This window comes from Amblyraja radiata, chromosome 5 (genome assembly GCF_010909765.2).
Source record: "Amblyraja radiata isolate CabotCenter1 chromosome 5, sAmbRad1.1.pri, whole genome shotgun sequence".
Taxonomy (NCBI): domain Eukaryota; kingdom Metazoa; phylum Chordata; class Chondrichthyes; order Rajiformes; family Rajidae; genus Amblyraja; species Amblyraja radiata.
This window is the reverse complement of record NC_045960.1, coordinates 74,962,651-74,988,922: the sequence shown is the minus strand read 5'-3', so window position 1 is coordinate 74,988,922 and position 26,272 is coordinate 74,962,651. Positions and strand designations below refer to the sequence as shown.

At 45.8% G+C, this 26,272-nt stretch overlaps 1 protein-coding gene across 2 annotated transcripts in view; it reads left to right on the top strand.

Annotated features, from left to right (window-relative positions):
• pla2g7 (phospholipase A2 group VII) overlaps nucleotides 1-26,272 on the top strand; it is a 102,235-nt gene that overhangs the window by 33,630 nt on the left and 42,333 nt on the right. For both annotated transcript variants that reach the window (XM_033021556.1, XM_033021557.1), the window contains exons 2-5: nucleotides 6,091-6,207; nucleotides 8,548-8,698; nucleotides 12,512-12,605; nucleotides 25,892-25,960. In XM_033021556.1, coding sequence (XP_032877447.1) covers nucleotides 6,112-6,207; nucleotides 8,548-8,698; nucleotides 12,512-12,605; nucleotides 25,892-25,960 — 410 coding nt within the window. In that variant the 5' untranslated portion in view covers nucleotides 6,091-6,111. The remainder of the gene's footprint in view (nucleotides 1-6,090; nucleotides 6,208-8,547; nucleotides 8,699-12,511; nucleotides 12,606-25,891; nucleotides 25,961-26,272) is intronic.

The window sequence follows — 26,272 nt, the reverse complement described above, 5'->3', positions numbered from 1 at the left end:
ACATCAGTGGAGCTGCACACTAAATCTCGTTGCACTGACGTGCCAATGACATAAAATATATATTATTATTATTATTATTATTATTATGGGTACTTGATGGTCAGTGTAGGAGGGAATTTTGTATTTTACCTGTAGTCTTGAATTCTGGCTTTAATTGGGGCCCAGCTCAGACACAAATAAAACATCTCGTAGATCAGTGGTGACTTTTTTTTTAACAAGTTGGATTATTGAAGGCCTTCACAGTGCATACCGAGAAACACTCTGAGAGAAGGCTTTGGTGGGCCAAATATAGTCCGTTCCCATGACTCCAGGATGGAAATTGGTAAAATCAATTTTAATGATTAGTTTTTGATTTTAGCCAATGTGAAGATTGCAACTCAGCAAATGTAGTCCGCACCTACTACACTCGGTATTTCTTGAAGGTATAGCCTTGTGTCAGCTGATTGCATCCACCCAACGTATTGCAAATGGATTTTACTGGAGGTTGGGGGTTGATGCGGGGAGGGCAGTGTCTCGCTTGGCCACTGGTATCTCACCACTATCCATACAATGTACATTAACTGAAATGTATTAGCTAACAAATGGCACTAGCTCAGCAAGAGATCCTTGGCCGGCATGGAGGAGCTGGGTTGAAGAGCATGTTTCCATGCTATATAACTCTGAGCTTGACTGAACTAAGATGGATAACATTTCATTCAAATGTACTACTGCCTGCACACATCAGTACACAGACATCTTTGTTCCAACACGAAACCTGACAAAGGAACTAGCCCTTTAACAATCACAATGCTTACAGTGAACATTATATAATACACAGTCAGTCTGCAAAAACCATGACCCTGTTGCATATAAGTGGTGCAGACACATACCACTGTAAGACCACTGTAGTCTCACTGGGGATTGTTTGTTTTCCATGAATGTGCCAGACATTAAAATTCCTAATTACCACATAATGACAACGCGGAATGTACGAGGTACTGTGACTTATCCTGATGGATTCTTGCTGGTGCTGTGTTTAACTGAGACGATTCTGTGAGGTGACCAACCCCACACACGTTCTAACCTTCACCAGACTCCCGGTTGAATTTATTGGTATCTATTATTTAGTGATCTTCACACTATCGTAATCAAACAGATAATCACAAAGACCACTGTCAGATCGGTATCCTTCTGCATCAACGGGCCATGATAGTTGTTGTTTTTGTCCTTCCACTTTTATGGGTTCGTTCATTAACAGTTGTGCCTCTTTAAAGGGCTGGGGAGCTTTTTTTGTGATTGACGATCCCAGTGCAAACCGGCCGCTGATTTCCTCGAGTGCATTAGAGAAAACCACACGTTACGATTCTGTGCGGTTTCTGAACTTGGACATTGTACACCTAGCTTATTCTGTAGTAATTGTGGCGAGCTGGACGATAAGGAGGCACTTGCAGCGCAATCCGGTGTGCGGACGAGCGTGGGATCCCATCATAGTGACAGGCTGGGACCTGAAGGGGGACGGTCGGACTCGGTGGGAGGGAGGTTTCTGCAGGACGTGGCCCCGGCTAAGTCATGGGACGCCGTCCACGACTTCAGGGGTCCCCGGATTACACATGGCACAAGCTTGAATCCGGTAAGAATATGTTGCATTTTATGAAAGAATGTGCTGCTGCCGCGGCTGACGAGCACAATAAACGCCACAACATTAAACAAAGGACAAAGGGCTATTGTTTCACCCAGGCTTGTAAGGTCGGTCACAAATGGGCCTGGACGAAAGTGACCGTGGAAGTACGGTGTCCCGGCAGACATAAACGACACAGAGAGACGTCCCAGCTTGGAAAGCAACAGTTTGTGGTGTTAGACTGACAAGAGGTGTTTCACGGAAACGAATCACTTCCCGGTGGAATGTGTCAATGCACCTGATTTAATTAAGAGCATGAAAACGGGTTTTAATCGGTGGAGTCCACAACACAATAATACACTGGGTTGCAGAATGAGGAGTTTGAGGAACGGATGCTGGAGAGTAAAACAATGATTTGCTGCCGGCGAGATTTCTGGAAAGTGCATGCGATACTTACATGTAACTCAGCGGATCGGGCAGCATCTCTGGAGAACATGGATAGGCGATGTTTCGGGTCGGGGTTCCCTTCCTCAGACCTGATCCAAAACATCGTCTAAAGGTTTTACAGAGATGCTGTCACACCCACTGAGTTATTCCAGCACAGTGTCCCTTTCTGCAAACCAGCATCTGCAGTTCCTTGTGTCGATCATATTAATGTTTCTTGTTTTACGCATTATCAGTTTAGTTTTAGTCTGAAAAAGGCCCCAACCCGAAAGGTCTTCTGCCCATTCCCTCTCTACATACTGTCTGCTCCGCTGAGGTCCTCCAGCACTTTTTTTAGCTCACGGTTCCCACATATGCAGTTCCTCGTGTCACTTAGTTTCAGAAGCTTCGTATTAACTTGATGAAATTGGGTGATTGCGAAACTGATGAACGAGGAAGAGATAATTAAAAGTTTAGATTTTTATCAAAACGAGTTGGCTGAAACGTGTCTGGCAAAATTCGATTATAATGAGGAAGATATACGAAAATGTGCGTGGTTGGCAAGTTACTCGGCTGAAAATTGTTAAAATAAGGGAACTGAAAATGTTGTAGATCTTCGCGTCTCGACTGAAAACGTCGTAGAATATCCCCTTTTTGCCTCCAGATATGCTGCCTTGATCTACGGAGTTCCTCCAGCAGTTTCTGTTTCCCGCTCCATATTCGATCATCCGAGTCTCTCGCGGTTGATTCTTAACAGGCTGCAATCACCAAAACGGATTTATCTGGACAAATTGACGGACTATGACCGGAGAAAGGCATGAGTAGTAGTTCTGATGAAAGGTGATAAACTCGAAGTGGCAAACCTTTCTCTCAAACACAATTACTGGCTGACATGCTGAGTGTTTTCAACATTTTCCAGTTTACATTTCAGCAGCCTACACTTCAGATCAAAATATGCTATGTTACACATTGAATTCATTGTTTTTATCTTGGAGAAAGACTAGTCTAGAGAACTTGAAAATGAATGGGGATGTCTTGCGAAAGTTACAATAGAGGAGCTACTGTACATCTTATAATGGATGAAGGTAGATACTTCTCCATGGTCAGGTCAGGTATATCCAAGAACTTGGTGGGATACTAGAGAAGAAATTATTGGAGTCCTAGCTGAGATATTGCATCGTTGTTAGCCATGGGTGAGGACTAGAAGTCTAATGGTTGGCTGATTCAAGAAAGACTGCAAAGAAAATCCTGGCATCCTGAAGGTGGCACAGTGGCACAGCGGTAGAGTTGCTGCCTTACAGCACCGGAACTCTGGTTCGATTCTGACTACGGGTGCTATCTGTACGGAATTTGTACGTTCTCCCTGTGATCTTGTACATTTTCTCTGGATGCTCCGGTTTCCTCCCGAATACCAAAGGTTTGTAGGATAATTGTCACCTGTAAATTGTCGCTAGTGGGTAAGATAGAGCTAGTGTACAGGTTGATCGCTGGTCGGCATGGACATGGTGGGTCAAAGAGCCTGTTTCTGTGCTGTACCTCTAAAGCCTAAAGTAAAATCTACCTATATGCTGGTAAGCTTAACATCTGAGTTCGGTAAATTACTGGAGGTGGTTCATAGGGATAAGAGATATACATGCATTTGGAAAGATGGGTTTATTGGGGATAGTTTGCATGGTGTGTGTGGGAAAATATTGCCTTGTGAATTGTGAGTTTTTGAAGAAGTAACCCAAGACGATCAGTGAGGACAGGGCATCAGACCTAGTCCATGTGGACTTGAACGAGGCCAACCGCACAACGATCTGTGCGGTTGGGTGCTTAGGAAGGTTAGATGGGATGGCATGGGATCCAGATAGAACTTGTTAATTGGATGCATTGTAGAAAGCAGAGGGTGATAGTGGAAGATTGCCCACTATTAGTGACTGACTAGTGGTGTGACTTGGATCTGTGCTGGTGGGCTCATTGTCATCTCTATATCAATGATTTGGATGAAAATGTACAAGGTATGGTTAGTAGGTTTCCAGAGGACACTAAATGGGTGAAATTGTAGATAATGGAGAAGGTTATCAAGAATTATAGTGCGATCTTGGACAGTAGGGTAAGTGGGCTGAGGAATGCAAATGAAGTTTAACACAGGTAAGTGCAAAGTGTTGCAAACTTTTTATTCTGGAAAGTTTCAACAAATTGAAGAGTAGAAACTTGACTCCACTGTTTAAGAAATTAAAGGACTTGTTAACCTCGCATCGGAAGATGCAAAAGATAGAATCTACAATAAAGGATATGATATTAAGATGCTTAGAAAATTATTGAACAGGGTACCCTGAATTTGTGAAAGAAAAATCTCATTTAGTTATCTGTTGGAGCCTTTGAGAATGTGCCTGATACTTAAAATGAGGGGGGAGGGGGGGGGTTTTGGAAAGCTTTTCTGTGGCTCGTCACATGGTATTAGGAAACAAGGTGAGAATATGTGGAATTGCAAGTAATATACTGGTGTAGATTGAGGGCTGGTTAACAGATATAAAATAAAGAGTGAGAATCAATAGTTCCTTCTGGGGTAGGCAGGCTGCAATGTATGGGCTCAGTAGAGATCAGTGCTTCGATTAGAGCTATTTTCAATCTTGATTAACAATTTGGCTTTGGAGACTAATGTTTCTAATTTTGCTGATGACACAATGGTAACTCTGATAGATCAGCCATGTTTGAATGTCAGAGTAGACTTGATGGGCCAAATGGCCTAATTCTACTTCTATCACTTATGATCGTATGAATATGAGCACCAATGAGAATGCACAGAAGAAGGTCTCCGACCTGAAACAGTAATTGTCCATTTCCTTCCATAGATGCTTCTTGGCCAACTGAGTTCTTCTAGAAGTCACCTTTTTTTGTTGCAGATTCCAACATCTGTAGTCTCCTGTATCTCCATAGATTGGTAAATGTTGATATTCAAAAGGATCTGGGTGTCCATGCACATAAGTCAATGAAATGTAATGTGGATACCGCAAGCAATTATGAAGGCAAACAATACACTGGACTCTATTGCAAAGTGATCTAAGTGTAAGCATAAAGATGTGTTACTACAATTGTGTAGAGTCAATATACAATCCTAGGTGGAGCATTGTGCACAATTATCTTTAGTTCTGAAACCAGATGTTTTTACCAAAGTGCGTAGTAAAGATTGTCCAGTCTGGTCCCTGGGATAGCAGGTCAGCCATGTGCTAAAAATTAAGTAGATTAGACCTACTAACCAAAGCTTAGATCTCGTAGAAATATTGTCTGCCGAGGCCATCTTGGACACCACCAGCATATCTACCACTGCCCCACCCTGTAAGGATCCTGACCCGAAACATTGCCTATCATTCCCAATACAGATGCTGCCCGACTGAATTACTCCAGCACCTTGTGTTTTGCTCAAGATTCTAGCAACTGCAATTCCTTGTATCCCCAAGACTTAGAAATTTATTGTCCGTCCTTCATTGTCATTTTGTCTAAATCCTGGAATTGCCTTCCCAAGCGCACTGTGGGATTGCTGGAGTTCAAGTAGATGTTTCAATGCTCCCTTCTCAATGGCAACACATACTGGTCTTGTCAGTGGATAAGATATTACGGTAGTGGCAAGTAGACAGAAATAAAGGTAGGTTTTCACTCAAGCTGTTGCTAGTGTGGATCTTCTTTACAAAAGTGCACTGCACATACACACATATTCACGAGACTGCTAAGATAATGAATATATCACATGACATAAATCGCACCATTTGATACTCGGTTCTTAAGGGTATAGTTACCATAATATACATTACACTGATGTACAGACTGAAAAATAAAAAAAATTCAGATTGGTGTTCAATGGAATTGTTGGGTAGCCATCAGTACATCTTGATGCATTGAATGACAATCAAAAAAATTCACCTTTCATATTTTAAATGGAGCAATTGATGAAACTAGTGAAAGCCAATAAAATAATTCCAATAGAAATGTTGGTACAATTGATCAATTGGAATGAGTTATTGTTTCATGGGGATGGTAATGTAGTGCCATAACTAGTGTATCTAATTTTAAAACGTTTTATCTTACAGATTTTTATAATTCAGCATAACATGGGACATGGTGGGAGTCATAGTCTGGGGATTCCTTCTGGGAAAGGGCCACATCTTGTTGGATGTATAGATATCATGACTGATCACACAATTCAGGTAAGGAGTAATCTCAGTTGCGAAAGACAAAAGAGACATGACAGTCTCAAAACATAGAAACCTAAAATATATTTCTGTTAGATCCAGGAAAAGTATATGTATAATTATGTCTATTGTGCCTTTTTGATGGGCGCAATTCAGGGAGTACTCCAGCCACTGGGTGGGTGAGATGGCGTTGCCAGTGGCACACAGCAGGGAGGCTCCTCAGAAGTTACTGCAATCAGATTGTGGAAACCAGGAACTGCAGATGCTGGCTCACATAAAATGATTGGGTCAGGAAACCTCAACTATCCATGTTCTCCAGAGCTGCTGGTTGCCCGCTGAGTTAGTTCCAGCACTTTGTGGTCATTTATTGCAATCAAATTGTCTTCATTCTTGGAAGTGATTGAATTTCTCGTGTTTCTGACGTTATTTGACACATCATAAGTGAGCCTTAATAACGAGTGTTGAGTGGCATTGCAGCTGAACGCTATGTCCAGATATCGGAATTCTTTCTTTTAAAACCACACTTAAAACCGTAATGAAATAGTATTTACTTCCCAATCAGTCATTTTTCTGGTATGGTTGGTATATCAAAATTCTTGTTTCCTTCAGATGAAATGTTGAGAAAATAAACTTAATAAACATTTAACAATTAGTGATGTGTACACATTGATTTTAATCAATCCAGATTTAATGTCATCAAATAAGCATTGACTTAGTCCCTAAAATGTTCTCTTTCCCTTGTGCCTCTTCTAAAGAAAAGAATGATACCAGTTTTAATGTATCAATTGACATCCTGGCTGAAATTTGTCACCTGCCAGTAATGCCCCTGTCCCACTTAGGAATCCTGAACGGAAACCTCTGGAGACTTTGCGCCCCACCCAAGGTTTCTGTGCAGTTCCCGGAGGTTTTTGTCAGTCTCCCTACCTGCTTCCACTACCTGCAACCTCCGGCAACCACCTGCAACCTCCGGGAACCGCACGGAAACCTTGGGTGGGGCGCAAAGTCTCCAGAGGTTTCTGTTCAGGTTTCATGTAGTTCAGACAATCGTCAACATTTGCCTCAGATTTTGTGATGCTAAACATTTAATTAAACTTAAGATCCACATCAAAGAAAAAGTACTGTTAAACCTACAGTTGCTCAAAAAATGTGTACTTTATAATCCATGACATGGATGACATCTGCAAAAATGGCATCATTCTATGTCTGCAGGAATCATGGAATAGTTGTGGCAAATATGGAGGACATCAGTCCCATTACCATTGCCATACACTGGAACTTTGGTGGAACAATTCCATAATTTCTCGTCTTTCTCTTTGCTTCTGAAGTCAAATGGAATATTTTCCTTCCAGTGCCTTATGATTCCTTGTTGTAACCCCTGATTAACCCCTCTCACATTCTTGTAGGCCATAAATTCCAGATAATAACTAATCTCTGTGTAATAAACAAACAAAATCATTTGCTTATGCCCCAATGCCCCTCCCCACCCGCTGTGAATAAATTTAAAACTTTTCTCTCTAGTCCTTGATGTCCCCAGAGCTGTCCAATAATAGTTCCAGTGAATATTTATTTTTATTTTTCCCTCTCTAATCCCATCATGATATTATGAAATTCTATTGATCTCTGGCAAACGTCTTTGCTCTAATTCTCTAGATAAAACAATTTCCCTGGAACCATCTCTCAGATTTTGTGTGTCTCCCCTTGAGAGTGGTGACATGAATTTGATGCAATACTTCATTTGTGACTTGCTATGATGCCTTGACTCTTGTACAGTTGTAGTTTTAACCCCTGCTTTTGCACTCATAGAATCACACTGCATGGAAACAGGTTATTTTGTCCATTTCATCAATTGCCAACCATCGTGCATCCATTTATTCTAATTCAATTTTTCCTCTGCCATCCCATCGGCCTTCCCTCTGATTCTTCTGTCATCTAACTATACAAGGGTCAATTTTAGGCAACCAATTAGTGTATCAATCTGCAAGTCTTCTGCATTTAAGAGGAAACCGCAGGAGTAGGCAGCACCTAGAGTCAGGATCAGTCAGGCTTATGAAAATCTATGAAGCAGCTGTCTTGACTTCTGTACTACTCTCATTTCAATGTTTTCATCTTCTGAAATCAAAAGTAATTAGATGTGTGGGTTTTTCCAGATTAATGGAATGAAAAGCAATCCATTTGTCAAGGGTCAAGAGTATTTAGTGGTCGTATGTATTGACAACGGAACAATGGATGTTATGTTCTACATTTATGGCCTTCATACAATGTCCTTCAGCTGAAATCTTTATTTTCTGTTGTGTTTATCTTCTGACTTCAAAGCTGCTGTATATTGGTGCTCCACATTCCTCCTTTTCCCAACAGGGAAGTTTCTTGCGCCTGTACTACCCATGTGTTCATCGTGAAAAGCATCAACAGCCACTGTGGATTCCCAGACACGAATATTACAATGGACTTGCTGATTTTCTTAAATACAGCAGAACAATTACGGATTATATTTTAAAGCATTTGTATGGTAAGAAATATTCTCCGCAACATGTTTCTTGAAGACTAGTACTTGCATGTAAATCTTTGCAGTTTTTAGTTTTAGAGATATAGCGCAGAAGCAGGCTCTTCAACCCATCGAGTCCAGACTGACCAGATATCCCCACATATTAACACTATCCTACTCACACATCCAGGGACAATTTTTACACATACCAAACCAATTAACCTACAAACCTGTACGTATTTGGAGTGTGGGAGGAAACCGAAGTTTTCAGAGAAAACCCACACGGTCACGGGAAGACCGTGCAAACTCCGTACAGACAGCACCTGTAGTTGGGATCGAACCCAGGTCTCAGGTGCTGTAAAAGCACTGTAAGGCAGCAACTCTACCGCTGCTGTAACCCAGGAGGGGGCGAAAGCCAGATTGGAGGGGTTCAAGTAGGTATACGCAAGGAGGTGGGAATGAAGTTGCGACGCAACGATACGCTCCAGGGTTTTTGAAAGAAAGGGGAGGTTTGAGATTGGGCGGTAGTTAATGAGAGAGGAGGGATCAAGACCAGGTTTCTTTAAGATTGGTGTGACAGCAGCAGTTTTGATAGCGGAGGGGACAATTCCTTGGGACAATGAGGAGTTGAAGAGATTAGTGAGGTAGGGGCAGAGAACGGGGAGGCAGGACTTCAGCAGGGGAGTGGTGAGAGGGTCGAGGGAGCAGGTAGTGGGTTTGGAAGAGCTGATGAGTTTGGAGATTTCAATAGGGGTGACCGGGTCTGTGTTAAAGTCTATCGTGTTCTGTGCTCTTTATTATTCGTATGGCTGTATGGTGAAATACATTTCACTGTACCATTTGGTACATGTGACAGATAAATGTATCTTGAATCTTGAAGCTGTTCACTCTACAAGTGTCTTATTCAGAAATTAGTAACTGATGACAAACCAGATTATTTTATTCGTTGTACCTTTCAGTTGAGTTTAGAAATTACAATAACAATGCAGTGGCTAACTCTACAACTTCCAATGCCGTCTATGACTAAATTGTCAGATTGTCCCAAGGCCATCTTTGTGGTTCTTCTGCTCAGTAGTCCAGTGGTGCGCACCTTCTGGTAACTTCTGGTAACTGACTAACCTGCCTTTTCCTAAATGCAAGGTTTTCATAGCTGAGGTATTTGTAAATTAAGAATTTAGCTTTGTGTATTTGCAGCCACCTTGATGGTCATTCTAATGATGTACATCCTGTGTGGCGATTGGCTTGGTCATTCCATTTGTTCCTGGCTGTAGTGTCTTAATAGGTGACAGCACATTTGTTTAAAGCCAGACTCTGCTGACCATTATCCACAGTTTCCATAGCTTTTCTTTGTTCTCCATTCCCATTTGTGTAATCTTAACTGCAGGCTGCAAGTCATGCTTTGGAGTCCAAGGTCTCTGCCCCTCCCCCAATTCTGAACACATACGGAATCGGGTCGGATCTTTCTCATGTCAGCCTTGCATTTGTATTTTGCACAGTTCAAAAGATACCTGATCTAAAACTAAGTTACACCTCGCATAATAAATGCATTGTACACATAAAGGTATGGTACATGTTTTTCCTTCACATCAATTTTGCTATCACTGTCCCTTCCTCTATCCCAGTTTGATTGTGCCATCATTATTTGGTTTTCATAAAGCCGTGAAACGGCCGATTTTAGTGAGCATGTGCATTGTCATTAAGAAAACACAATTCTGTCCAACTGTTCCCACTCTTAGATTTTTTTTAATGAGAGAAATTCTTAGAAACATAGAAAATAGGTGCAGGAAGAGGCCATTCGGCCCTTCGAGCCAGCACCACCATTCATTGTGATCATGGCTGATCATCCCCTATCAATAACCCGTGCCTGCCTTCTCCCCATATCCCTTGACTCCACTAGCCCCTATGTTTATCTTCACATGGATATTGTCAAAAACATCCAGAGCTGAATGCAGACTTGTTTGCTACTTGCCTATGGACCCAAACCAAATAGTTTCAAAAATGAAATGTATAGTGAAGCTAAATGAAAATGTGTTTCTTTCTCCAGCAATTCCTTTAACTTGCAGCCTCCTTTAATATTTTATTTTAACGCCCTTTTGTTGCCGACTGCTTGATGGTACTGCAGCGTGATCACATTTTGGGTCTCAGCCACAAAACAATCTTGTAATACTACCATCTACCACCTTAGTCTGAAGAAGGGTCTGGTCTGAAGAAGGGTCCCAACCTGATACATCGCCAATTTCCTTCGCTCCACAGATGCTGCCTCGCCCGCTGAGTTTCTCCAGCATTTTTGTCTACCTTCAATGATGTTTTGAGTTAGTTTCATTCTTGCCACAAATTTTACAGACATGTAGATAGAGTAATAGTTGGTTGAAGGGTCAGGAGATGAGTTCACAGCATAAAATTGATTGGCAATGGAGCCAAAAACAGCTGAGGAATTTTAACTGTAAATGGACACTTCTACACAGCCCAGGAAAATAGTGGAGCATTTATGAGTTTCCACAAGGAATTAGACAATAGACAACAGACAATTGGTGCAGGAATAGGCCATTCGGCCCTTCGAGCCAGCACCGCCATTCAATGTGATCATGGGTGATCATCCCTAATCAGTACCCCATTCCTGCCTTCTCCCCATATCCCCTGACTCCGCTATCTTTAAGAGCCCTCTCTTGAAAGGATCCAGAACCGGCCTTCATCGCCCTCTGAGGCAGAGAATTCCACAGACTCACAACTCTCTGTGAGAAAAAGTGTTTCATCGTCTCTGTTCTAAATGGCTTACCCCTTATTCTTAAACTGTGTCCCCTGGTTCTGGACTCCCCCAACATCGGGAACATGTTTCCTGCCTCTAGCGTGCCCAAACCCTTAATAATCTTATATGTTTCAATAAAATTCCATCTCATCCTTCTAAACTCCAGAGTATACAAGCCCAGCCGCTCCATTCTCTCAGCATATGACAGTCCCGCCATCCCGGGAATTAACCTTGTAAACCAATGCTGCACTTCCTCAACAGCAAGAATGGCCTTCCTCAAATTAGGGGACCAAAACTGCACACAATACTCCAGGTGTGGTCTCACTAGGGCCCTATACAACTGCAGAAGCACCTCTTTGTTCCTATACTCAACTCCTGTTGTGAGAAAGGCTAACATGCCATTTGCTTTCTTCACTGCCTTCTGTACCTGCATGCTTACTTTCATTGACTGATGAACAAGGATCCCCAGATCCTGCTATACTTCCCCTTTTCCAACTTGACACCATTTAGATAGTAATCTGCCTTCCTGTTAAACTGCCATGCAATTATTTAAAGAAAAACAAAACATGCGGGCTATAAGATAATGAGAGGCAATCATCTCAATAGATCAAATGACTAATTCCCACATATTTACTGTTCTCAAATGATTGTTAGCTGTTGGCTCTTGTACTCATAACCTGTAATTGTTTTGCTGAAAACTTGCTATACTAGTTGCTGAACACCTGCCCAGACCTACATTTCAATCTGCTTTACATCTGTTATGATAAATCAGCTAATTTCAAACCATTGTTATTTAACACTGATGTATTTGAAAAGTTGACCAAATCACGTTGCTATAGTGGAGTATTTACTATTTACCAAGTTACTTTTTTTTTAGTTTTCTAACTATTACTGTAGATGGGTTATGTGGAAAATAAGACTTCAAATTTATAAATATTGAGATAAAACAAAAGGTTTTAAATCCAAAGTTATTGCAAGTGATGGAAGATAAAAATTTGTTTTAATTTACATTCAAACAAAGGAGAGTTGACATAACATTCCAGCACTGGCTTTATCTTTGCAATAGAATTGAAATGTGTGTTTTCTTACAGGGTCATACAGTGTTCCTGTTGAATGGGATGCCCCATTTAAATCAGATGGAAAATATCCCCTGGTAATCTTCTCCCATGGCCTTGGAGCTTTCAGGTAAAATGATTTACATTTTAAGATCATTAATAATTATTGTGTGTTTTTTTTTGGAGAGTTTTCTCCATTCAACACCAGAATAGACATTAATACTGAAAGAGCAATTGCATTCTGTGATTCGCATAATGATATTTAGTTATTCCCCTGACACTCATTCAATAGAATTGAATCCTTTATTGAATTGAATCCTTTATTTGTCATTCAGACCTTTCGGTCTGAACGAAATGTCGTTGCCTGCAGCCATACATGTAATAATAAACAACAAAGTCCCGCGGTTCAAGCTCCGCGGCCCGGGGGTGGTCGAAGCTGCCGCCCTCCAGTCCAGCGGACGCAGCTGTTGCCACGGGAGCACCGGAAAACAGGCATCAACCTGTGACCCGCGAGCTCCCGACGATGTCATCCACTGGCCCGCGGCCGAGCCCTGGATTCAGGTCACCGCCGCCTCAGCCACCGGAGCACCGTCTCCGCCCCGCACCGGGCCGCCCTCACGGGAGCGTCTCAGCCCCGCACCGGGCCGCCCCCACGGGAGCGCCTTCCAGCCGGGAGCCGAGCCGCCCACACGGGAGCGCCTTCCAGCCGGGCCGCCCACACGGGAGCGCCTTCCAGCCGGGAGCCGGGCCGCCCATACGGGAGCGTCTTCCAGCCGGGAGCCGGGCCGCCCACACGGGAGCGCCTTCCAGCCGGGAGCCGGGCCACCCACACGGGAGTGTCTCAGCCCCGCACCGGGCTGCCCACACGGGAGCGTCTCAGCCCCGCACCGTCCGCCCACACGGGAGTGTCTCAGCCCCGCACCGGGCTGCCCACACGGGAGTGTCTCAGCCCCACACCGGGCCACCCACACGGGAGCGTCTCAGCCCCGCACCGGGCCACCCACACGGGAGCGCCTTCCAGCCGGGAGCCGGGCCGCCCACACGGGAGTGTCTCAGCTCCGCACCGGGCCGCCCACACGGGAGCGTCTCAGCCCCACACCGGGCCGCCCACACAGGAGCGCCTTCCAGCCCCGCACCGGGCCGCCCACACGGGAGCGCCTTCCAACCCCGCACCGGGCCGCCCACACGGGAGCGCCTTCCAGCCGGGAGCCAGGCCGCCCACACGGGAGCGCCTTCCAGCCCCGCACCGGGCCGCCCACACGGGAGCACCTTCCAGCCCCGCACCGGGTCGCCCACGCGGGAGCGCCTTCCAGCCAGGAGCCGGGCCGCCCTCACAGGAGTGTCTCAGCCCCGCGCCGTCCACCCTCACTGGAGCGCCGAGTCGTGCCGCTGCCCGAACACCGCCGCAGCTCGAAGATGGCCAGCCTCGCGTTGGTAAGTCCTGGCTGGCTCTACCTCCGGATCCTCGAGGTCGGTCGCAGGTTGGAGGCCGCCAGCTCCGCCATTAGGCTTCGCGATCCATTGCAGATAATTTATGATTTTCTTTAAATGCTCATTGTCATTTTTAGTCTTGAGCCTGATCTCATGGTAATTTTATTTCCCACTATATTTGCATGCATTCAAATACACTTGTAGTAAAAACCTTTCCACTAAAATAAGGCCCGAAAATTTACCTGCGTCTTGGAGGGCGAAGGTTAGCTTGTTAGCCTAGAAAGATAGACTTGGGCCAAATCGCTTTTAAAACATGGTGGGGACGCAATGAGGCCTAACACAGGGGTCGGCGGCCCGTAACATTTTTCCTGCATCTAGCTTGTCCAGTCCTCTTATAATTTTATATGTTTCTATTAGATCCCCCTCATCCTTTCTAAATTTTCGGCGACCTATGACGGGTGCCGGCAGTCGCCGAAAAAGTCGCGTAAGTGGGACAGGCCCTTTAGCTTAACGATGTCTCCTCCCAAATTCTTCATTAGATGATATCACTGTTCTTTATTGTACATATACTATTGGTATTGGTTCTTCTTGCGAATGAAACATAAGGCAAAGGAATAGTTAGATCTCAAGCCGGGTGTTGAGCAGCCAGGTTGTTATCTCTGTTGGCGTCAATGTCCCCCAGGCCCTGAGCTCCATTTGGTGGGTGGTAGAGCGGGCACCCAGAGATGACATGGTTGGCTGTCTGTTGTTCTGCTCCACATTCACAGGCTGGGCTCTGGCTGGGTATTGGTTTATTATTGTGTACAGTGACACAGTGGAAAAACTTTGTTTTGTATGCCATCCCGTCAACTCATATCATGCACAAATACAATCAAACCATGCACAATTATGTCAGTGGTGCAAAGAGAAACATTAAACAGCGCTGAATATATTGTTGCAGCCGCAAAGAAAATACAGCTTTAAAAAAATAGCAATGGCTGTAATAAGGTAGGTTGGGGGATCAGATCTATGTCTTTAGTTTATGGGAGGTCTGGTCTAATAAAAACTGGGAAGAGGTTGTATATTCTTTTGTATATTCTACACAATGGGAGGGATGTGAGCAGTCCTTAATTATATCTTAAACATTTTAATCTTGTTTTTATTTAACGGACTGTTCCAGCTGCTGTGGTCAGGCAAACGCCTCCGTTGCCATGCTGTGAGAACGGAGAGGTTGAGAAGGAGTTTCTTCCCAGAGGCCATTAGGACTGTAAACTCCTATCTCACCAGGGATTAACTTTACTGTACCACTCTACTGCTTTAAAAAAAAAATTTGCTGTTTTTTTCCCCTTTTTCCTTCCGCCCACAATATTTAATATGAAAAAGAATATGTGATTCTGTTACATTCTGTTTGTAGTTTGTTTGGTTGTTTGTTTGTTTGTCTTTTTGCACAAAGTCCGCGAGCATTGCCACTTTTAATTTCACTGCACATCTTGTATGTGTATGTGACAAATAAACTTGACTTGACTTGACTTGATTTGATTTAGTTGAATTCATGTACCATTTAGATGTGCCATGCACAATGCCAAGAATGGTGCAGTGGCATGATGAGGCATTATTAAAGCTGCATTCTGTCATTAGGAATTGATAGGGTCATCCAGATATCCTGAAGGTTATTAAAAACTAAATGTTATCCTTGTTAACACTGTTACATTGCCCCTTTTATCTTGTACCCGGTGCAACAGAGAACACTCCCTCCTGTTGAAAGGCTGGTTGCCATGGAAGATATGTAAACATTATCTTGCTGATTTAATCTGTTTCGTGGAACTTGTTGCAATAGTGGTGTGTTATAATTCTGCCCATATTAAAACACAGTTTTTAAATTAAAAATTGTGGTCTATTTGTATAACTGCTCTGCATATCCTTACATAAGTTGCTGAACCAGGTCATGTTATTTATTGTGGGTGATACGGTGGTTTCCTTGCATTTTAAAAATATCTCTTAATAGGTTTATCAGCAGAACCACACACACTCTTTTCTTGCCAAAAGGGTGGAGCAGTAATTGCAGCTCCCAATGTCCAATGAATTTCACGATGCACACAGAAAATGGCGATCATGAGAGAATGCTAGCACAAACTGTTTGTTTAAAGTTTACTTATCTCAGTAAATCAAATTTACTTGACTTTTCACAAATGATCAATGTTGAAAAATAGGACCAGAGGGGATGCTGTTTGGCCCTTCGAATTAACTCCATCATTCAACACAACCATTGTGGGGTAAGGGGGAGAGAAGTGGAAGAGTGGGGAGGGAGGGGTAGGGGGAATGGTGGAAGAGGGACAGGGGGTGGGGTAGAGAGGTAAGGGGGGTGGGGGGGAGAGGGATGGGGTGGGAGGAGGGGGAGGAGAGGGAGAGGGGTGAGGAGAGGGAGATGGAGAGGGGTGAGGAGAGAGGGGTGGGAGAGGGGAGGAGAGGGGAGGGGGAGAGGTGTGGGGGAGGGGGGAGGGAGGGGAGGAGGGAGATGGGGTAGGGGAGAGAGGGGAAGAGTGTGGAGGGAAGGTGAAGAGTAGGGAGGGGGAAGGGGTGGGGGAGAGGGAAGGGGTGTGGGGGGAGAGGGAATTGGGTGGGGGGAGAGAGGGATGGGGTGGGAGGAAGAGGGGGAGGAGAGGGAGAGGGAGATGGTGAGGGGGAGGAGAGGGGTGGGAGAGGGGAGGGGGAGAGGTGTGGGGGAGGGGGAGGGAGGGGAGGAGGGAGATGGGGTAGGGGAGAGAGGGGGGAGGGAGGGGAGGGGAAGGGGTGGAGGAGGGAAGGGGTGTGGGGGGAGAGGGAAGGCGGTGGGGGGAGAGGGAAGGGGGTGGGAGTAGAGGGAAGGGGGGGTGGAGGAGAGACATTACACACGTGTAACTTTCTAATAGTCTTTAATAAGGATACAGAGTTAAACGATCCATGAGTAGTCACTGACTCCAATCTGCTACTGTACTGCGCAGAAGGAGAAGCAGGCGTTATTATAAATGATACCTAAGGCGGAGTTAGTAGTTAGTAGATTAAACATGGATGATAACCATGGCAACAGTATTAAACAAAATCACCATACCGAACAGGTGGCTTGCTGACACGGCCCGAGCGCGTACGGACCAACCCTCCCCCCCCCCCCCCCCCCTCACGAGATAGACCAGGGGACGTCGGCAAGCCCGGAGGCGACGAAGCCGCAGGGGAAACAGAGAATGGCAGGGGGGACAAACGTGCAGGAGGGGTGGAAAAATGGTTAGCAATAGGCGTCCCACGCGGAGGTGAACAAAACACGCGAGGGGTCAGGGGCATGCAGGGGCCGGTAACGGGAACAGCAGCGGACGGCTGGAACCGCAGCGGCAGAGCGTAGGGTCCCGCTGCCTGCGGGAGCGGCTCCTGTACTGCAAGCAGGTGCTGACGACTCCTGCGGTAAACAGTCCCTTCAAAGTTCACAAGGTACGAACGAGGCACGTCGGCAACGCCAACCACGGTGGCCAGACAGGAATATCCACTAGCAGTCTGTAGACGAACGGCCTGTCCAGGCAGCAGAGGCTTGAGTGGTTTGCACGATCTATTATGTGACCGTCGTTGGATGTCGTGCTTTTCCTGAATGCGCGCCTGGACGGATGCAGGCTCCAGCACTCGAGGTAGCAGCTGGTGTTGAGCAATCTGAATCAGTGGTCTCATCGTTCTGGACATCAGCCGCTGGGCAGGTGAACCCAGGGTTGCGTCCCTGAAAATGTTCCTCAGGTTCAGGAAGTCGAGGTAAAAGTCGGAATTCGCCAGGCGCGCTTGCTCCATTAGCAGTTTGGCACTCCGGACAGCCCGCTCAGCTAGCCCGTTACTCTGCGGGTACTCAGGGCTGCTCGTGAAGTGGAGGAAGTTCCATTTGTTGGCAAAGAGCTTGAACTCCTGGCTGGTAAACTGCCTGCCGTTGTCGGTCTGCAGACGGACAGGCGAGCCGAAAGTGGAAAAGTGTTTCCTCAGCTTGCGGATGGCCATCTCGGACGTGAGGGAGGTCAGAAGGTCAACCTCGAACCAGTTTGAGTACGAGTCAGCCAGGACAAGGTAGTAGTTACCGCGCCACTCGAAAATGTCAGCTGCCACCGAGGTCCAGGCCAGGGCTGGCGCGGGTTGTTGCAAAAGGGGCTGCCTTTGCTGGTGGGGTGCAAGGCTGTTGCAGGTAGAGCAAGACAAGACACGGTCCCGAATGTACTTAGCCATTCCAGGCCAGTAGAATTGGCACTGTGCATGGGCGATCGTGGCATCAACACCCGGGTGCCCGCTGTGGGCCACGCTGTAGTACTTGTCATACAGGGAGGAGGGGATCACGACCTTGTGGCCCTTAACAATAACGCCGTCTTGGATGACCAGTTCATCGCGAACCAGGAAAAAAGGCTGCGTCTCTGCAGGCGCACTGGCGCGCTTGCTCGGCCAACCCCCTTTTATCACTGAAGAAAGCCGCTGCAGAGCGGGGTCGACGGCAGTATGCTCGGCTAGGCACTGAAGCTGCTTAGTGGGGACAAAGTCAATGCCGAGCACCAGGAGGTCCTCCCGTTCGTAGGGGTGGCGATCACAGGAAGCGCGAGGGGCGCGAGAGAGAGTGTCAGCAACGTGCATTTCAGTACCCTTTTTATAAACAATGGTGAAGTCGAAACGCTGGAGCTGCATCATCATGCGCTGCAGCCTGGCGGGTGCGACATGGATCGGCTTGTTCAGGATAGTCACCAATGGCTGGTGGTCAGTCTCAACCGTGAAAGAGTTCCCGAAAAGAAAGTCTTTGAACTTAGAGCAGGCGAAAATGACGGCAAGCAGCTCCTTTTCAATCTGTGCGTAGCGTTGTTCGGTGTCGGTCATAGTACGGGAGGCATAGGAGGCAGGGAGCCATCGGCGGAGGACAGTAGGCAGGCTGCACCGAGCCCGAATCACGAGGCGTCACATGTGACAGTGATGGGGCGCTTAAGGTCGAAAAAATGTCAGTGTAGGAGTGCTGATCAGCTTAGACTTTAAAGTATCGAAAACCTGCTGGTGCTGCGGGAACCAGGACCAGGCGGTGTCTTTTCTAGTCAGTTGTCGCAGGGACGAGCTCAGTTCGCTGAGGTTGGGTAGAAATTTCCCAAGATAGTTCACCATACCCAGGAAACGCTGCAGGCCGAGCACGTCGGTGGGGGCCGGCATCTCAGTGATGGCGGCAGCTTTCAAAGGATCGGCTTGAGTCCGGCAGGAGTGAATACATGGCCAACGTAAGTGACCTCGGAGACCCGGAACCTGCACTTCTTGGGGTTAAGCTTGAGGTTGATCTGTCGTGCCCGCTCCAGGACACAACGTAGGTTCTGGTCGTGCTCCACCACGTTCTTTCCGTAGACCAGGATGTCATCAACAATGATAGCGCACGGCAGACCAGCGAACAGCTGTTCCATGGTCCTCTGGAACACCTCGCTGGCAGAGTTGATGCCGAATGGCATTCGCAAGAACTTGAATCTGCCGAACGGTGTCGAAAATGTGGTCAAATTTGATGACCCCTTGTCCAGCGGTATCTGCGAAAACGAGCTCTTAGCGTCGAGGACCGAGAAGATGGTGGCCTGTCCGACCTGAGCTGCAACATCCTCAACTGTCCTCATGGGGTAGTGGGGGCACCTGATGGCAAGGTTCAGGTCTTTAGGGTTGATGCACACACGGATTTCATTCTTGTCCTTTTTTAACGTGGCAACCATGGTGGACACCTACTCGGTGGGCTCGCTGACCGCTTCTAACACCCCCATGGTGACCATGTCGTTTAACATGGATTCGACTTTGTCCTTCATGGCGTGAGACACTCTGTGCGGTGCACGAATCACAGGTGCCACCTTTGGATCAGTAGCAATTTTGTAGGTAATAGGCAGCTTGCCCAGTTCGTCATTAAACAGGTCGGGGTATTCCTTTATCGGGTCCACCGATATCATCACCTTGTGGACCATTCTGTCGAACGACACCAGTCCCAGATCCTGGCATGCCTGGTTGCCCAACAGAGTCACACAGTCAGAGTTCAAAACATAAAATGTCAAGGCACGTGTTGTTTTTTTCAGCACACATGTGAAAGTAGCTTTACCCAGCGGTCTCAGCACCTCACCCCCGTAAGCATGCAGAGTGGAGCGGTCTGCAATCAGGAGCTCATTATTCCTTATCTTCTTGAAAAGGCTTATTGACATTACATTCACCTTTGCTCCCGTGTCGAGCTTAGCGTGAAAATCGGAATTGTTGACAGTTATCAGAACAGTTGGATCGGGCAGCCGGCCAGGTGCATGGAGGAGCGAGTACACACTTGCCTCCCCTTGCAAATTAATTGGATCGGCAACGTGGGCAGCGTCGAGCAGGGACAGGGAATCATACTTGTTATCAACTTGCATCAGCAAGTTTAGGTTTGGTCTGGAAGCTTGTGGAACTTTCCCACGAGAACGGCAGGCAGCAGAGAAATTGTTTAACTTCTTGCAATAGTTGCAGGCTTTACCGTAGGCAGGGCATGGTGACTGCCTGTGGTGCAAATAGTTGCAGTTCGGGCATTTAGGGGGCTCACCGCCAGATGCGGGGCCGGCACGTGGCACAAATCTCGTATTGTCCGTTCAAGGTCGCGGTCTATTGAACCCAGTCAGATTGATAGATTTAGTGTCCGAATCACGCTGACTGTCTGGCGGGTTGATGACCTCAGCCATTCTGCAGGTATGCATGGCTTCATTTAAGGTCAGATCGGGTTTGTGGAAGAGCTCTGATCTCAGTTTCTGATCGAGCATCCCTGTCACCAAAATGTCTCTAGTTAGCTGGTCAGTCATTGCTTCGAACCGGCACCTCTGAGCTAGGTAACGTAAATCAGCGATGAAGCACTCAACAGGCTCATCAGGCAACTGCTTGCGAGTAAAAAATCTCGCCCTTTCTAAAATACGATTGGAGGGCAGGTCACAAATCTCCCTGAATTTGCGTATCAGGACATGCGGGTCGTCGGCTGTTTCTACGGGTATCAGTACCTGATCGTCGGCACCCAGGACCGCTGTGGCGTAACTGAAAGTTCTCGCTCTTCTCATGGCGTCGGGGCTGGCAAGGTTGAGAAGAAGAGAGGCTTTGACTTTATCGGGCTCGTTCCGATGTGCGATATTCATGTAGTGGCGGTAGTCCAGTTCGAAAGTAGCCCAGCGCTCCGCGATGTCCGAATCGAAGATGAGCTGAGCAGGCTTTCGGCAAGAGGAAGCCATCGTCAAAATGAAAATAAAAACTTAGCAAAAGAAATAAAAACCGGTAGACAGGAGATGCGAGTTGTCTCTAGCTGACACCATGTAAATGAGACATTACACACGTGTAACTTTCTAATAGTCTTTAATAAGGATACAGAGTTAAACGATACATGAGTAGTCACTGACTCCAATCTGCTACTGTACTGCGCAGAAGGAGAAGCAGGCGTTATTATAAATGATACCTAAGGCGGAGTTAGTTGTTAGTAGATTATACATGGAGGATAACCATGGCAACAGTATTAAACAAAACACCATACCGAACAGGCGGCTTGCTGACACGGCCCGAGCGCGTACGGACCAACCCTTCCCCCCCCCCCCCCCCCTCACGAGAAAGACCAGAGGACGTCGGCAAGCCCGGAGGCGACGAAGCCGCAGGGGAAACAGAGAATGGCAGAGGGGACAAACGTGCAGGAGGGGTGGAAAATTTTTTAGTAGTACTGAGGTAGCTATATGATTGGTTGCATGCATAAACCATCTACAGGGAGAGTGAGAGGGGGAGGGGTAGGGGCAGTCCATCTGTTCCCCATTCCCTATCACCCCCAATCCTCTTTCTCTATTCCCACACACGTGATGACGCGCTTCGACACAGGCTGCGGGGGTGGGGGTGGGGGGCTGGGGCTGGTGCAAAGGCATATGTAAATGAGATCCATTCCGATTGCACATATGTGAGGGATGGCATTGTGACATCACACGATGGAATGTTCACCAACATTCTATGGGTGAGAGCTGGGTTTTTAAAAACATTTTGACATTTTGGGAGGGGGGGGGGTAGGATTTTATTAAAAATTGTGTACTTAAACATGACAAAATTTAATGAGGAGTGGAACTGAGAATGTAAAAGTGAAATCGAAATGGAAAAAATGACGAAATATGAGCATGTGGTTTTGGCTGAGCAAGGAATCAAAGGCCAAAAACGAAATATCTGAAAATGGAATCTGACATACACCCGGCCAACCACACACACACACAGCCACAGAGTTTTAATATATTGATAGATATTGGATTCACCGCGGAGCGAGCGATGCCTTGCCTGGATCGCCTGGAAGCTCTGGAGTGTTGGGCCTGCTGCTTCAACATCAGGGAGCTGTGGTTTGCGGAGCTCCCAGCCTCGGGCCGCGCTGATTTTAATATCGCGGAGCCCTGGGAACCCTTTGCCTAGGGCCGCCAGCATAAATCTCCACCCAGCTCAGCCTGTGGACTTCGGGAGCCGCCGTCTCCGGTAGGAAGTGGCCGATTCGGAAGTCCAAGCTGCTGAGAATGTTCTCCGGTTCCGACGTCGGATGGTGACCCCCAAATTTCATTGTACCAATGGCCATGAGGGGAGGTCCAAGAGGAGGGGATCCATTGGAGATGGGAAAAGGGATCATCAATGGGGGCGAGGACTCCTTCCCATGGAAGAACGGTGTGAGGTGGAGGCGACGGAAGAAGAGCTCCAAATCGCGGTGGGCGCAGAACTCATTGAGGTGGGGACAGAGGGGGACAAAGGTGAGACCTCTGCTGATGACAGACCGCTCGGTATCAGAGAGGGGGAGGTCAGGGGGGATGGTGAACACACGGCAGGGATGGGGGTTGGGGCCGGAGGAAGGCAGGTGAGTGGACTGAGGCCAAGGCGATGTCTGGTGGAGGGGCGGTGGGTGGTCAGGGGGTAGGGGGGTATGAGGACTGTATTGTGGGTGGGGAAGAGCTGGTGTCACATGGTTTGAGGGGAATGGGGAAGACCCAGTGGAACAGCCACTGAGATTACCAGGGTTGGGGGACCTAGCACTAAGACCCAGCGCAGTCAAACCCGGGGGAGTGGGAGTCTGCAGCGTTGAAACTGCAGGCCCGGTGCTGAGTCCAGGATGCAGGTAAGGCGATGGCTGCGGGCTGCTTGAGGGTTGTGGAGTGGCCAGGATCAGCGGGCAAAGAGTAGGAGGTCCCGGTGGGAGGAGGGGCGGCGAGGCTCGACGGGTCCGGTGAGGCAGTGAGGTGAGTAGGCCCCCCCTAGATCTCGAGGCCCTAAGCTTAAGCTTGTCTAGTTTATACGTAAATCCGGCCCTGGGGCTCCTGCTCTTGTGCAGAGAATTGCACAGGTTCATCGTCCTCTAATTTCTTCTTATCCTCCAAATGGCATTTTCCTCATAAAAGCAGCACAAAAACAGGCCCATCGTGTCCACCATCCTATATTAATCCTGTGCTTTATGTTCCTCATGCACTCATCATCTACCTCGCGGGGTAGTTTACAGTAACCAGTTGCAAATCAGCCTGCACGTCTTGGGATGTTGGAGGAAACTGGAGCTCCAAGGGGAAACCCAAGGTCACAGAGAATGTGTAAACTACACACAGACAGCACTCAAGGTCAAGATTGATCCTGGGCCTTCCGCACTCTGTCAGCAGCTCCACTAGCTGAAGATATATCCCCTGGTTCTGGACTCACCAACCATCAGAAATATCCTCCCTCTGTATAGTCTGCTTAATCCTAATGGTATTTTAAAATAATTTTATGTCATTCTTCTGCTCTATCGTGAATATGGACCCAATCTTTTCACAAAATATCAACCATGCCATTCTAAGAATCAATTTTTCGCATTCTCTCCCATGGCAAGGACATCTTTCCTCGTGGTAGAGACTAATACTCACCAAGGCCCTTTGTAGCTGCAGTAAGGCATCCTTGCTCCAATACTCTGATCCTTGCAATGATGACATATGTACCATTTGATTTCCTAATTGCGAGTTGTGCACTAATGTTTGCTTTCAGTGACTGTTGTACAAGGACACTCTGGTCCCTTGCGTCTACTCTTGTCCTAACTTGAAAATCAAAGAATGGTAGATGCTGGAAATCAGAAATTAAAACAGGAAATGCTGGCAGCACCTATTGAAAGAGAAACTGGAGTCAAATACCCTGTATCAGAAAGACTCATGTTGTAATCCTGATGGTGGATCTTTAACCTGAGGCATTAGATCTCTTTACGAATATTTTGCATAAACTGATGAACGTGTTTCAAATGGAGCATGTCTGAATCAAAGCATTGGTATTATGTATATCCCGATCGTCCATAAAAGGAATGAACCACATGCACAATGATAGATGTTTTCACCCTTTTGTTCCCAGACTCAATATCTGAAGGATTTTATTGAGGTAAATTTCCAATTGGTAATAAAAAGTTAATGCGAGGCAACTGAAAAAAGAATGCTTTAATATAATTTGTGATCACTGATCGAATGTATTAAAATAGCCTTCCCTCATTGTTCATCATCTATTTTTAGACAAAATAAATTTAATGATGGATCTGTAAATATATTCTTTTTGCGGATCTCATTCTGGGAGCCATTCCACGGATGGCACAGCCGTGCAGCCAGTAAAGCTACTGCTTCACAGCGCAGAGACCTGGGCTCAATCCTGAACTTGTGTTCTGTCTGTGTGGAGCTTACAATTTCTGCCTATGATCACAGAGGTTTCCTTCAGATGCTCCTTTTTTCTCCCATCCTCCAAAAGCAAGTGGGATAATTGGCAAATCCAAATGGTCCTGAGTATGTAGGTAAATGGAAAAATTGAGGGTAATTGAGTTGGAGGGAAAATTTGATCAATCTATGATTATTGTAAATGGGTGGTTGATGGACGGGACGGACTCTTTGGGCTGAAGGGCCCATTTCTGTGTTCCCTATAACATTGTAGTTCTGATCACTTTAAACAAACTTCCAAATAATTGGATGAATTATAATTCAGACAATAAAGTTCCATCATTAAAATTAGATACAGGCATTTTGTTTTAAAGCAAACAAGTTGGGCGTTAAGTTGATTTTGTTGTGACTTCTTACCTTGTGCACTATGATAGAAATGAGGAGTTAGATGAGAGAGTGCGCTATACGCAGTGTGCCAAAATCAGAGGAAGATTGTTCAGCTAGATCAAGAGGGGGTGATTCCCAATGTGTCCTTGGTTCCTACCAACCCCCACTGGTTGATGAGTTGAATGATGGCCTTCAATGTTGTAAGAAAATATATGAAAACTAAACACCTTATCACTTTGTAAGGGGAATTGAATACAAAAATAAGGAGGTTTTTCTTTGATTATAAAGAACATTAGTGAGACAACATCTGTTGTGTATAATATTGATATTCATGGTTAACAAAGTTTTAGAGCAGTTCAAAAAATATTTACTAGAATAATACCTTAAATGGATGGGTTGTCTTTTGAGGGAAAGTTTGAATAATTTGGGCTGGGATCTTGAAGTGACTTGGTGAAACATAGAAGATCCTAAGAGTTTTGCCATGTTAGATTTGTAGAGGATGTTTCCTTGTAAAAGAATCAAGAACTAGGGTCAGTGTTTAAAAATAAGGATTTCCTTATTTAAGCAGAGATGAAGTCATTTCTCTAAAAAGGTTGTGGGTATTTAAGATTCTCTTTTTAAGCAGAGATTTGTAAAGCATAAGTATGCACATTTAAATTATTTTGTACCAATGCATAATGATCTAAAAATTCACCTTTGGGCAATGCACTGTATAAACAATGTGCTTGCATCAACATGTTGTCGTCTGTTATTGCAGTCGATTGAATGAATTTCAGAGGCAACATACTGTGCTGATTCAACCATCTCCAACTGTTTCCTGTATGTAACTCCCCAATGCAACTTCTGTTGAATAGTTACTGCTAATCTATTAATTGGTCTCAGCTATCCAATGTGTTCAGTGCTAGGGTAGACATTGCTTGGTTAATATATTATTGATCAGGCACTTTAATCTGAATTTTTTCTCTTTTCATAGGACTGTTTATTCGGCTATATGCATTGAAATAGCTTCTAGGGGATTTGTCGTTGCTGCTGTGGAACACAGGTAGGTAATAAAACAATATTTTCTGAAATTAACAAAAACAAGTAAATGGTATCTGAGCAAAACTAGATTGTGCAACTTGCTTGTAGATTAGAATTGAAGAGGAAAGGCACCACATAATGCAAATAGGCATGGAATGGTTTTGCTTGGCAAATCATGTGCAACTTTTGATGGCAGCAGTAATTAATGGTCCATCTTGCTTGATTTTGACAGATCTTGTTATTGTGTGATTCAAATTTGTTAGATAGTGAAAAAAGTTCACAAAATTATTTTAGAATAATTCTGTTTTGCAATGCTTGTTTCTGCTTATTAGCT